At 25.9% G+C, this 12,501-nt stretch overlaps 3 protein-coding genes across 3 annotated transcripts; 1 reads left to right on the top strand and 2 right to left on the bottom strand.

The window, feature by feature from the left end:
• Positions 1-668: 668 nt before the first annotated feature.
• DICPUDRAFT_13914 (uncharacterized protein) lies at positions 669-998 on the top strand (the record flags this gene model as incomplete). The annotated part of the gene is made up of 2 exons (XM_003290539.1): positions 669-719; positions 801-998. Coding segments are annotated over 2 exons (249 nt in total), but the record flags the coding sequence as incomplete, so codon positions are not given.
• Positions 999-2,219: 1,221 nt separating this feature from the next.
• On the bottom strand, positions 2,220-3,552 carry DICPUDRAFT_98737 (uncharacterized protein). Its single transcript, XM_003290531.1, has 2 exons — positions 3,072-3,552; positions 2,220-2,992 (listed from the first exon to the last, which is right to left on the bottom strand). Exons 1-2 carry the CDS (start codon positions 3,394-3,396, stop codon positions 2,418-2,420), a joined length of 900 nt encoding a protein of 299 aa, XP_003290579.1. The 5' UTR covers positions 3,397-3,552; the 3' UTR covers positions 2,220-2,417.
• Positions 3,553-4,266: 714 nt separating this feature from the next.
• DICPUDRAFT_89013 (uncharacterized protein) lies at positions 4,267-12,016 on the bottom strand (the record flags this gene model as incomplete). Its single annotated transcript, XM_003290530.1, has 4 exons — positions 4,267-8,645; positions 8,774-10,606; positions 10,664-11,299; positions 11,383-12,016. The coding sequence occupies 4 exons, from the start codon at positions 12,014-12,016 to the stop codon at positions 4,267-4,269; spliced, it is 7,482 nt and encodes a 2,493-aa protein (XP_003290578.1).
• Positions 12,017-12,501: the final 485 nt, after the last annotated feature.

The following is a 12,501-nucleotide window of genomic DNA, read 5'->3' as shown; positions in this document are numbered from 1 at the left end:
GATTCAATAATGAAAATACTCATGATTTGAAAAATAAACAAACATTACCTCCACTTCCACTTTCAAATAATGATAATAATTTTAATATCAATGTGAATATAAATAACAACAACAATAATACAACCACACCCACAATCACAACCACAACTACAAATACTACTACTACTAATAATAATAATAATAATAATAATAATAATAATAATAATAATTATAATTATGGATATAATAACTATAATAACCCTTTAATACCTGGTAATCTTCAGCATAGTACCAGTAACAGTAGTTTGGGAAGTGTCGACTCGTTCGATTCACCACGAAGCACATTATCATCTCCATCTCTTTCATCATTAAGTTTAAATAGCAATAACCAAAATAATAATAATAATAATAATAATAATAACAATAATAATTATAATTACAATAGTAATAATGCAACTCCACCAATTTCACCATTATCTACTCCTCCAATTACCCCACCTCTATATAATTATCAATCTCCTCAAGATTCACCAAGAAACCCAAATAGTCCAAGAGTTGACCCTTTAGTTGCCCAGTTGACCCAAATGCAATTATATAAAAAACAGCACGAGCAAATGTTAACAAAAAGTATGGGTGAAGTTTGGAATACAATAAATCAAGATCTTGAGGATCCTACAAAACCATCACCATTACCTTTGGCTAGAATAAAGAAAATTATGAAATCGGATCCAAGTGTTAGGGTATTTAGATTTTCTATATTTATAAAAAAAAAAAAAAAAAAAAACTAATTTTATGAATTTTCAAATTTATTTTTTTAATAGATGATATCTTGGGAAGCTCCACTTTTGTTTGCTAAAGCTTGCGAGTTTTTTATTTTAGAGTTAACAGCTAGATCGTGGATCCATACAGATTTAAGTAAAAGAAGAACTCTGCAGAGATCAGATATAATACACGGTGTTTCAAGGGTGGAGGCTTTTGATTTCCTAATTGACGTTTTGCCAAGGGATGAAATCAAACCGAAAAGAGTCGAAGATGCTATAAAACCATCATATATTAATTCTCCTGATGGTTTTCAATATATACAATATTTACAATTACAAACAGTTTGGCAAGAGAGAAGGCAAAAAAAAATAGGTATTAGAATAGATCCAATAAATGCAAAATCAAAATCAAATAGTAATAGTAATAATAATAATTATGGTTATAATAATAATATGAATTATAATAACAATAATAATAACAATAGCAATAATAATATGAATAATAGTATGAATAATAACAACAATTATAACAACTATTTAAATTATAATAATAATAATAACAATAATAACAATAGTAATAATAACAATAATAATATCTATAATAATATGAATAATAGAAATCCTGCAGCCTCCCATGGTTTACAATATAAGTAGGTTAATATCCCCGCAAATTCACAATATAGCCAAAACAACCAAAATGGTAATCAAAATAATCAAAATAATCAAAATAATCAAAATAACAATCAAAATAACAATCAAAATAACAATCAAAATAATAATCAAAATAACAATCAAAATAATAATCAAAATAATATAAATATGAATAATAATAATCAACCATTAGCCCTAATACCCTCTCATTACAATATAAACCAAACTCCTCACCAGCACTATCAATATAATCAATATAATCCACAGTTTTATCAATATCAACAAATGCATAATTATCCCCATCAATCACAATATTATAATCAACCTAATATAAATAATCAATATTACCAACAACAACAACATCAACATCAACAACATTATAATCAATATCAGCAACAACATCACCAACAATATCAACAACAACAACAACAACAACAACAAAATATACACCAACAATCACAGTACCAAAGTGATGAAGATATTGACTCCGAATCAGAATCTGAAGAATAAGAGTTTATAATATTATAATGATATAGTGATAATATTAATAAAGCAACATATAAAAAGAAAAATATAAAAAAAAGAAGAAAAAGAAAAAGAAAAAAAAGAAAAAAAGGAAAAAAAACTAAAAAAAAAAAAGATCATATATTTACCTTTACCGTGATCATATAGTCAAAAGTAAGGTTACCTTTTTTTTTTTTATTTAAAAATTATTTTTTCCTTTATTATAAATTAATTGTATTAAATTACAATTTCTTATCTATATATTTAATAAATAAAAATTAAAAAATAAACCAATAAAAAAAAAATTAAAAGTTTTTTTTTTTTAGAAAGTTTTATAAAGAAATTGTTTATTATTATTTTTTTATTCTTTGTTTTACAAATTATAGTTTTTTTTTTAAATATTATTATGCGTTTTTAATATTTATTTTTAAAAATTTTATTATTATTATAATTTTATTTATATTATTATTATTATAGTTATAATATTGATAATATTTATTTATTATTTATTATTTATTTATTTTAATTTTTACCAGCTAATAGTTTCATTACAAATTCATTTACAACTAATAAAATACCGCCACCTGGACCTAATCTAAGTACTTTTGGAAGGAAACCTTTATATAATGCACCAATACCTTCTTCTCTGGCAACAGTGAAAATGGATGGAATACACCAATTGTATTTTCTAACACCACCAGTTTGATTTTGGATTCTACTTTTAACAACATCAGCAGGGGTATTTAATATAGTACCAAAAGTACCAGCTAAACCACCAGCAACAAAGTTATTTAATAAAGTTTGTTTTTCATTAGTTGGCTTTGGGAGGGCTGATTTTACAGTATGAATTAAACCAAAGTAACCACCATTCCAACAGGCATGTCTCCAAACAGTTGATTCTAAACCTTTGAAAAATCCAGTAAAACCTTCAGCACGGAATGTTTTAGCAACACAATCAAGAGTGCTAGTATATTTACCCATATTTTCTTTGGCTTGCAATCTAATTTTTACAAGTTCGAATGGTACAACAATAAATGCTTCAGTGATACCAGCTAAAACACCAGCTCCAATAGCTTGACCTTGTGTTGGTTTAGCATCTATATTTTAAAATTAAAAAATAAATATTAGTATTAGTTTTTTTACTTTTTTTTTTAAAATTATAATTATGATACATACTTCCATAAAAACTTAAAATTTGTTTTTCATAAAATTTATTTGAGGCAAATTTGATGGCTCTTTTTGGGGCTTCAACTAAAATTGGTGGAACAATACCTCTGTACATTTTAATACCATCATGTTTAACCATATGAATTAATGATGTCATCATTGATTCTCCTTGACCTACTTTGAGTTGTTGTCTTGTTTTAACTACATCTAATGGATACATTACTAAAATTTCGCTTACACCAGCAATACCACCTGAAACAAAGTTATGCCATAAAGGTTGGCTTTTTTGAACTGCTGGAGCAGCTGGTGGATTACCTGCATTGCCACTTGACATCTTCTCTTTTATATAAATTTAATATATATATAATTTAATGAAATAAAAATAAATAGAAAATATGAAAAATAATATATTTAATTAATTGACCGAATATTTATAATAAAATAAAATTAATTTTTTTTTTAAAAAAAGATAAAAAAAATAAATTTAATTAAAAAAAAAAAAAAAAATTAATTTGATTATTATTTAAAAAAAAAAATAAAAAAAAATAAAAATTTTTTTAATTTTTTTTTAAATTTCATCATTTATTGTCAAATATGAAAAAAAAGAATTATAGTAATAGTCTTTACATGAATTATTTTTCATGTTTATGAAAAAAGTGGTTTGTGACTTTTTTTTTTTTTTTAACTCCAATTTTCTAAAATGGAAAAAAAAAAAAATTTTAACATTTGTACAATCCTTCTTCATTATGGTCTCAATCATAAACAGTTATAATACAATTTGTCAGGGCACCAAAAATATTAAAATATTATATTATTAATATATTTTTGTTTATACCTTTTTTTTAAAAAAATTTAAAAAATTCTTACCAAAGATGGTTTCTATACATTACACAATATTTAATGAATACCATTACACATGGTGATACTTTGCCATGATCGATATTTGATTTAATCGAACCAATTAAATATCTATGAGAATTAGCAATTTATTTTACCGATATACATTTATAGAACTTTTAATTAAAACTTTAAAATTAACTTACACAATGAATAAACTAATGGATAAATAAATAAAAATTTGTATAAAGTTATAGCTTTTTATTTCAAACTAGAGAGGCAATTAAAACATACTCAGATCATAATAAATTAAAACCCTTTTTTTTAAACTTTTCTATATTTATATAATAATTAATAGTTTATATTTTTATTTATTTTTTTTATTATTTTCATTAAAGTTTTTAATAATAATATCTAGTGATTGGGATATATTATGGCTTTGTAATTGTTGTATTGTAATTATATTTCTACCGAATTGATTATCTAACCAGTTCTTTAATTGAACAATAACCAAACTATCGAGACCATACTGAGCCAATTGGAATTCCAAGTTGATTTTTGACCCATCAATTGAAAGTAAATCTGATATTTTATTTATAATTTTAAATTTTAAATTTTCTTCGCCATTGCCACCATCTATCGTTATTTGTGACTTTTTAATCATATTGGATTCATAGTCAAGTTTATAAAAATTATGGTTTGGTTTTGAGGATACCATATTTTCAAAATCAAAACTACACAAACAATAGTTTGAAAGATTGTTTTTATCTTGAAGGAAGAGGTCTAGTGAAATTAATATTAGTTGGATTGGAATAAATTTAAATTGTGATGCTTGCAACATTGCTTCGACAGCATCATTTCTTGAAACAAATCCAGTTGATGAGAATGCACCTAAATTTACTGATAGTGACGGTAGACCAATCGATTTTCTATATTTTGATAATGAGTCAATTGTATTGCAAGAACTAACATAACAACATTGTCTAAATGAACCAGTAATTGATGATGCAGATGATGCTAAAATAAATTGTTTTAATTTCCATGAACGTTGAATTGATTCATTGTGTAAATTGATTGCACCAATTGTTTTAGCACCATGTGTGAAATTTAAACAATTCATATCGATTTCTTGAACATCGCTAATATCAGTTACAAATGCAAAGTGTATTACTGTATCAATATTTGTAATGTTTGAAATTGATTCCAGGTTATTAAGTACATTGTGAACTTTATTACTATCTTCAATATCGATTTGAACAAAGTGAAAATTAATTATATTATCTTTTTGATTTTTAGTTTGATTTATTAATAGTTCTAATTCCCATTTTAATGGTGATTTTGATAAAATTATAATATTTTCGATTGATTTGTTTGAATATTTAACCATCCATTTGATTATTTCTAAAATAATGCCTGCTTGCCCGGTTACTAGTATGTTTTTTCCCATATTTAATCTTGAAATATCATAACTTCTCTTCATTAAAACTGAATTACTTTGTTTCTGTTCATCATATTCTCTTGATAATATATCTATATCATGATTTACAACAATTTTACCAATATGTAGTCTTTGATAAATATATTCGATTGCATCTTTAAATTCTTCATTTGAATATTCAATGATTAGAATTAGCTCTAATTTATTGGAATTAAACATTTTGACTATTTTTTTTAATAAACTTTTAAATAATGGTCCTGGAAAATCAACAAGTTCTACATTAAAATATCCATAGTTGTATTTAAAGTGATTGTTTGTCATATAGTCGTTTGGTGTTAAATGCGTGATTGAAAGATCTACAATTCTACCACAAGTATTTAAGCATTGGAAATTTGAATCCATATATTCTGATGATAGTGTGTTTAATATTAAATCTACACCTTGATGATCTTTGTCACATTCTAATTGTTTTAATTTGTTTTTAATTTGGTGAACATAGTTTTTATCTCTTGATGAATAGATACCAGTAATAAATGAGCCGTATTTATTCATTAAGTATTCGTCTTTATCCTTTGAACCTACTGTTAAAAATATAAAGCCTTTGTGTTGTTTACACTTTAATAGTTCTAATGATGATAGACCGATACCACCTGCTGCAGAATGAATTAAAATAGTTTGGTCTGCTTGTAAATTACCAATATGGAATATACTATGTAGTACTGTTGTATAAACCGATGGAATAGATGCTGCTTGTATATGTGAGATATTTAATGGTTTGAAATAAACATATCTAGAATCGATTATTATATGCGATCCACTAGTTTTTGAAGCAGCCCCAAATACTTCATCACCAATTTTAAATTTCTTTACATTGCTACCACAACGAGTAATAATACCGCTAAAATCATTCCCGATATTTGGCATTTGACTTAATCCGTTTTCAACTTCTTCTTCTTTGCCATATTTGAGATCAACACTATTTGATATTTGACCAATATATATAAGATAGTCTTTAAAGTTGATACCTGTACCTTTTATATGAACTTCTATTTCATTTGGTTCTAATTCTTGTTTTTTAGTTTTTAATACATATTCTAAATTTGGATCAAGTTGAATCATTAAATTATCTTTATTTGTTTCGAATGAGTTTGATGTAAAAAATTGTTTAATTTTTGATTGTTTTTTGTATCTTTCATAATATACTCTGTTGTTTTTAATTGTGAATTCTCTTTGAGTATTTGTTGTTGGATTGATTAATATATCAATAAGTGATAGTATATTTTCATTTTGAATTGATATATTGTCAAAATCTAATGAATATAAATCTAATTGTGGGAATTCTGCGAAATATCTTGCTGATCCATTAATTGATGATGATAAGTAGTTGCTTGATGTTGAATTTAATAGAATTAAAACGTGTTTAAAAAAGTTTTCAATTTCTTGTTGAAGTAACATTTGATTAATTTGAATATATTCGAATGTTATTTCTTTAAAGTTATTGATATCTAATGGATCAATTGCTTTCATAAAGATGATTAGTGTTTTACTTTGTCTAATGGAGTCGAGTGATTTAATAGCCCAGTTGTTAAGTTCATTAAAGTTATCGAATTGAATTATTTTTGAACTTAAAAGTTGATTTGATTTGAATGATTCGTGGATTTGAATACCATCTTTACTATTTCCAAACAATACAATATTATCGGGTGATGTTAATTGCTTCATTGATTTTATATTTGATAATACCATTTCATTTATATTTGATTTTCTTGTTTGAATTAAAAAGAATGAATTATCATCTCCAGATATTGTTGTATCTTTATAGTTGCATCCATTTAGTACATTGTACCAACTTTCATGTTTCATACAGCTTCTATCTTTTCTAATGTCAATATCTTCTGGTGATGGCCACCATTGAGAGAAAACACTGAATACAGAGTCAACATATAGTGATTTGTATGGTGCTTCGATAAAAAAAATTTGACCATTTGGTGTTAAAATATTGTGGATTTCATTTAAACTGAATCTAAGTTGTTTTACTGCATGCAATACATTTGACATTACAACCATATCGTAATAAGAGGCTTTTAAATCTTGATCTTTTAGTGGTTTGTCTAAATCAAGAGGACGATATATTATATTTACCCCTTTGATATTGGAAAGTTTTTCTTTAATGTCTGAAAAAAATGATACTGAAATATCGCTCCATGTGTATTCAATATCTATATTTGATGATGGATGGTTATTTAATATTTTGTTGATTTTATCAAATATTAAAATTGATAATGAACCCATACCACCCCCAAATTCCAGGATTCTGAATACTATAGGTTCGTTAATAATGGGTTTTATTGATTCTGAAACAATTTCACTTAATAACTCGTTAAATGGTCTAATAACATTTGAGTTTTGATAAAAATGATCTAATAATCCATCTTCGAATAATGAGTGAGGAGAGTCAATGTTTGGATCGTCTTCTTCTAATGGGAAAATTTGTTTTATCATAACTCTGGTTGTTTTTTCTAAAAGCTTAATAATTTTATCATAATTGCTATCAGGGAATTCATTTAATTGTTTATTGATGCCTAAACTATTATATTTTTTTAAATTTTCGAAAATAAAGAAAAACAAATTTTCATTTACCTTTTCATTATAGTAGAGTTTTTTGAATTGGTTATAATCCATTGTTGTTAATATTTCGTTGTTAATAGTTGGATATCTTAAATTGATATTATAATAATATAATGATAATAAGTGTTCATTAGATATTATTTTTTGATAAAATTTGTCAACCCACAATTCTTCCGATTGAAACAAGTATTTAAATGATTGCGGCTTGTTAATGGTAGAGTCTTTTGGTTGTTGAATTGGTAGATAGATTTCGTTGGATGGTGGTGGGATAATAAGGGTATTGTCAATAATTGGTGTAAGTGATGTACAAACAATATTTGTAATTTCAATTAATAATGTACCGTCATTTAACATTATTTTAATGGATCCAGAGTATGAGAATAAATTTATTCTTGATTTAATTTCGGAATATACATATATTTCAGAATGTTGTTGTTGATTTGGTGATGGTATGTTTGATGAATAATATTTTAATCCTTCGACTTTATCTAATACGATTTCGCAGTGATGGTTGATAAAACTTAACATTCCATGTAAACATGTATCTAGAATTGCAGTATTAAAGAATGATTTCATTGTATCGTTGTTGAGTAAGTGGTTGAATTCATTTTGATTTTGAATTTCATTTAATGATACAATAGAAAGCGAACAGTTATCACCAATATAGCATTCTTTGACACCTTAGAATAAACCTTTGTATGTTAAACCGGTTTTTTTTTAATTGTATCATAAAGATCTGTTTTGGATAGTTTGGTAAAGTTGCAATTATTTCTTATTTCTTCTATATTAATTCGGGTTATTTCGTTACTATGTCTGAATAGACTAAAGTTACCTGTGGAACACAATACCCATTTATTAGTGTATATATCTTTAAAGTGTGATTTGACACTAAATTCATTTTTTGAAAGTTTAAAAATGGTTGTTTGTAGACATTGACTAACATTGTCTTGTAAAACCAATGGTGTTTTAAATTCTATTGAACTGATTGTAATATCTTTATTTGGATAAATGTTGAATAAATTAATGATATATCCACAACCTGGGAAGTAGTATTTCCCTTTTACTTGATGTCCTTTTAGCCATTGAAATGGTTGTTTTTTAGTATTAATAAATGTTTGATACGATATAAATGGTGATTCTTTTATATTACCAAGATGTTGAATTGGAGGTCCTTCTTTTTTAATCTTTTCATATGTTGAGTTATTTTTGAAATACATTTTATCATCCCATTGATATAATGGTAAATTATTTACTGAAATGTTGCCGATACTACTGTCGTTGTGATTTATTTGTGATTTAAAATTGATATTAAATGAGTGGTTTACAAAAAGTGTTGAGATTGTTTTTAAGAATTCATCATAATCATTTTTCTTTTTGTTAAGTGGTGAGTGAATAGTTATTTTTTCTCTATTGTTGAAATATGGTGGAAGATTTGATTTCATTTGATTTAAATAGAATGATAGTGTTGGGTGGGGTGCAACTTCGATAAAAGTTACTTCATTACCATAGTTGTTTTCTTCAATGTATTTATAAATGTTTGAAATGGTTTGAGTGAATCTTACTGGTTGTAAAACATTTTCAAAAACATATTCTGGATTGAATGGTGTTGTTTCGTAGTTAAATAAGTTTGTAGTGACAGTTGAAAAAACAGGTGTTGTTGATTGTTTTGATTTAATTTTCATTGAACATATTTCATCTTTAATACCTAACTGGCTGGAAGAATGGAGTGATGATAGTGTTCCTAGCATTGCACAAAATATATCTTTTGATTTTAAATCAGTTATAATTTCATTTAGCAAATGTTCTTTACCTGATAATACAATTGATGATGGTGAGTTGTAGCAAGCAATGTTTATTTCTGGGTATTTTGATGAATAATTTGATATATATTCTTCAGGACTTATATTTACAGATAACATTCTACCAGAACCAGTGGTTTTATTTTGAGCTACTGATCTATGGTATACTAAATAGCATAATGTTTCAAAGTCGATCATACCAGAGCAATATGATGCTGATATCTCACCAAGAGAATGGCCAACGATTAAATCTGCTTTAATACCCCATTGTTTATATAGCTCGAATAATGAGACATGAATCATAATGTTTGATGGCTGCGCAATAGTGTGATCATGTACTGATATCATATCTTTATCGTCAATTGATCTAAGTTTTTCTACAACAGAGTACCCATAGTATTTGAAAAGTTCTCTATCGAATTTATCTACCCATTGTTTGAATATTGCTTCATTTTCGTATATTTCTAATGCCATTCGATTATATTGCGATCCTTGACCACAAATAACAAAAACTGTAAATGGATGCCTTTTTTCAATTGTAATATTTGAAAGAGTATTTTCATTGGATGTTTTTACATAGTTTTGCTTATCATTAAATTCATTCCAATCACTTGCAATAATAACCAATTTTTGGACAAGTGATGTTGATTTATATTTAATTTGATTATTTACAAAATTATTGAAATCTAATGTTTCTGATTGATTCATTATTATTTGTTTGTATCTATCAAGTGATGTTGATGAGTTGGTTGAAAACGGTATTAGATATTTTTTCTTTTTAATTATTTCATTATGAGCTTTTTTTATATTATATTCTGATAAAATAATACAGCAATTAGAACCTATAGTAAAATAATTAGTATTTAATATAATTTAATTTAATTAACTATTATACATACCAGTAATACCAAAGTTATTGATTGCCATAACCGTTTTTTTATTGTTTTTAAATAATGTTTGCTCGGTTACAACTTTTAGACGCCACTCTTCGAATAAGATATTGGGATTTGGTGTTTTAAAATTGATGTTTTGGACAAATGATTGGTTTTTAAACATGACACAACATTTGATTAATGACATTACACCGGATGATGCTTCACTATGACCAATGTTCGATTTTATTGAACCAATTAAAACTTGTTTCTTTGTATCTTTGAACACTCTTGAAATAGCTTCAAGCTCTATTGGATCCCCAGTTGGTGTACCAGTACCGTGACATTCAACATAATCAACATCTGATGCATTAATTTGGCCATTAGTGGATTCGATTGCAGATTTAATATTTTCATATTGTGATGATTTTGATGGTGAATAAAAGTTTGACTTATCATGGTTTCCATCAACATTTGAAGCTGATCCTTTGATAACACAGTAAATGTTATTACCATCCATGATTGCCTTTTCTAAATTCTTTAATACTACAACTCCGACACATTCCGAACGAACATATCCATCAGCATCCGATGAGAATGTGTGACACTTTCCAGTTGGACTTAACATTGATAAATGAGAAAATGATTTTGATGTATTTGGGTCTAATAATAAAAAAATAAATAAAATTAAAAGTTTAATGAAATTTTCTTTGGAAAAAATTATTTTAAAAGTTCCATATACATACCTAGTATTAGATTAACACCACCCACAATAGATACATCAGATTGACCATATTTGATGGATTTGTAACCAAGATTTATTGCATTCAATGATGAACTACATGCAGTGTCGATTGTCAAAGAGTCACCACGAAAATCAAAGCAGTATGATATTCTATTTGAGATTGAATGAAGTGACCCCCCAAAAATGTTAATTTGGGTTTCAAAAGGAGATTTATTGGCAGCATCGTAGTCAACAGTTGATGAACCTATATATGTACTGGTGTTAGTGCCTCTTAATGTGGATGGATCTATACCGCTATCTTCCAAAGCTTCCCATGTACACTTTAACAGTAATCTTTGTTGAGGATCAATTGAATTGACATGTTCATCACTTGGATTGATACCAAAGAATATTGGGTCAAAAGACTTCCATTCACCGAGTGGAATAAGACCAGCATGTTTGCAAACAATATCACCAGTGATACTATAGTTATCAGACCATCTTTCAGATGTTTCTACGATACCATCGAAACCATTTACCAAGTTTTCCCAAAGTTGATTTGTATTTGAAATCGATTTTGTTAAACTACCACTTGGAGCTCTAAACCCAACTCCTATAACTGCAACATCACTATTTTGAACATATTTTGATGACATTTTTAATAGATAAATAATTTTTTTAATGTTTTAATTAAAATAATTTTGATTAAAATTATTTTAAATAACAAAAAAAAAAAAGAAATCTTGAATAAAAAAAAAATTATTTTAATTATTAAAACAGTTTTAAACTGTTCTTCTTTTATTATATAAAAGATTAGCCTTTTGTAAATTAGTGTGTTAATAATTGAAGATAAAAACTAATTAAAAAAAAAACCAAAAATATATTAAAAAACTATATCACAGCTATTATTTAATCTTTTCCAATTGAGAATTAGGGGTTGTTGTTAAAAATCACATCTTTTTATTATTAAGGGTGGATATTTTAATCTTCATAAATATATCTATATATATTTCATTAAATTATTAAGATATCAAATTATTATAATACCCACTTAAAACTTGAAATTATAATTGTGGTGGTTATAATAACCAATTCACACCCCAAAAAAAAGTATTTTTAAAAAAAAATATAAATATAAATA

This window comes from Dictyostelium purpureum (genome assembly GCF_000190715.1).
Source record: "Dictyostelium purpureum unplaced genomic scaffold DICPUscaffold_229, whole genome shotgun sequence".
NCBI classification, from domain to species: Eukaryota; Evosea; class Eumycetozoa; order Dictyosteliales; family Dictyosteliaceae; genus Dictyostelium; species Dictyostelium purpureum.
The sequence above is the reverse complement of the archived record's forward strand: the minus strand, read 5'-3'. Positions and strand labels throughout refer to the sequence as shown.

What these genes read in the sequence shown, in the direction of transcription:
- DICPUDRAFT_98737 (XM_003290531.1), bottom strand. Translation starts at nt 3,396, where the DNA reads ATGTCAAGTGGCAATGCAGGTAATCCACCAGCTGCTCCAGCAGTTCAA. An exon ending in AATTTTAAGTTTTTATGGAA is followed by an intron (nt 2,993 to 3,071) that starts GTATGTATCATA and finishes TTTAAAATATAG; the next exon opens with ATGCTAAACCAACACAAGGT.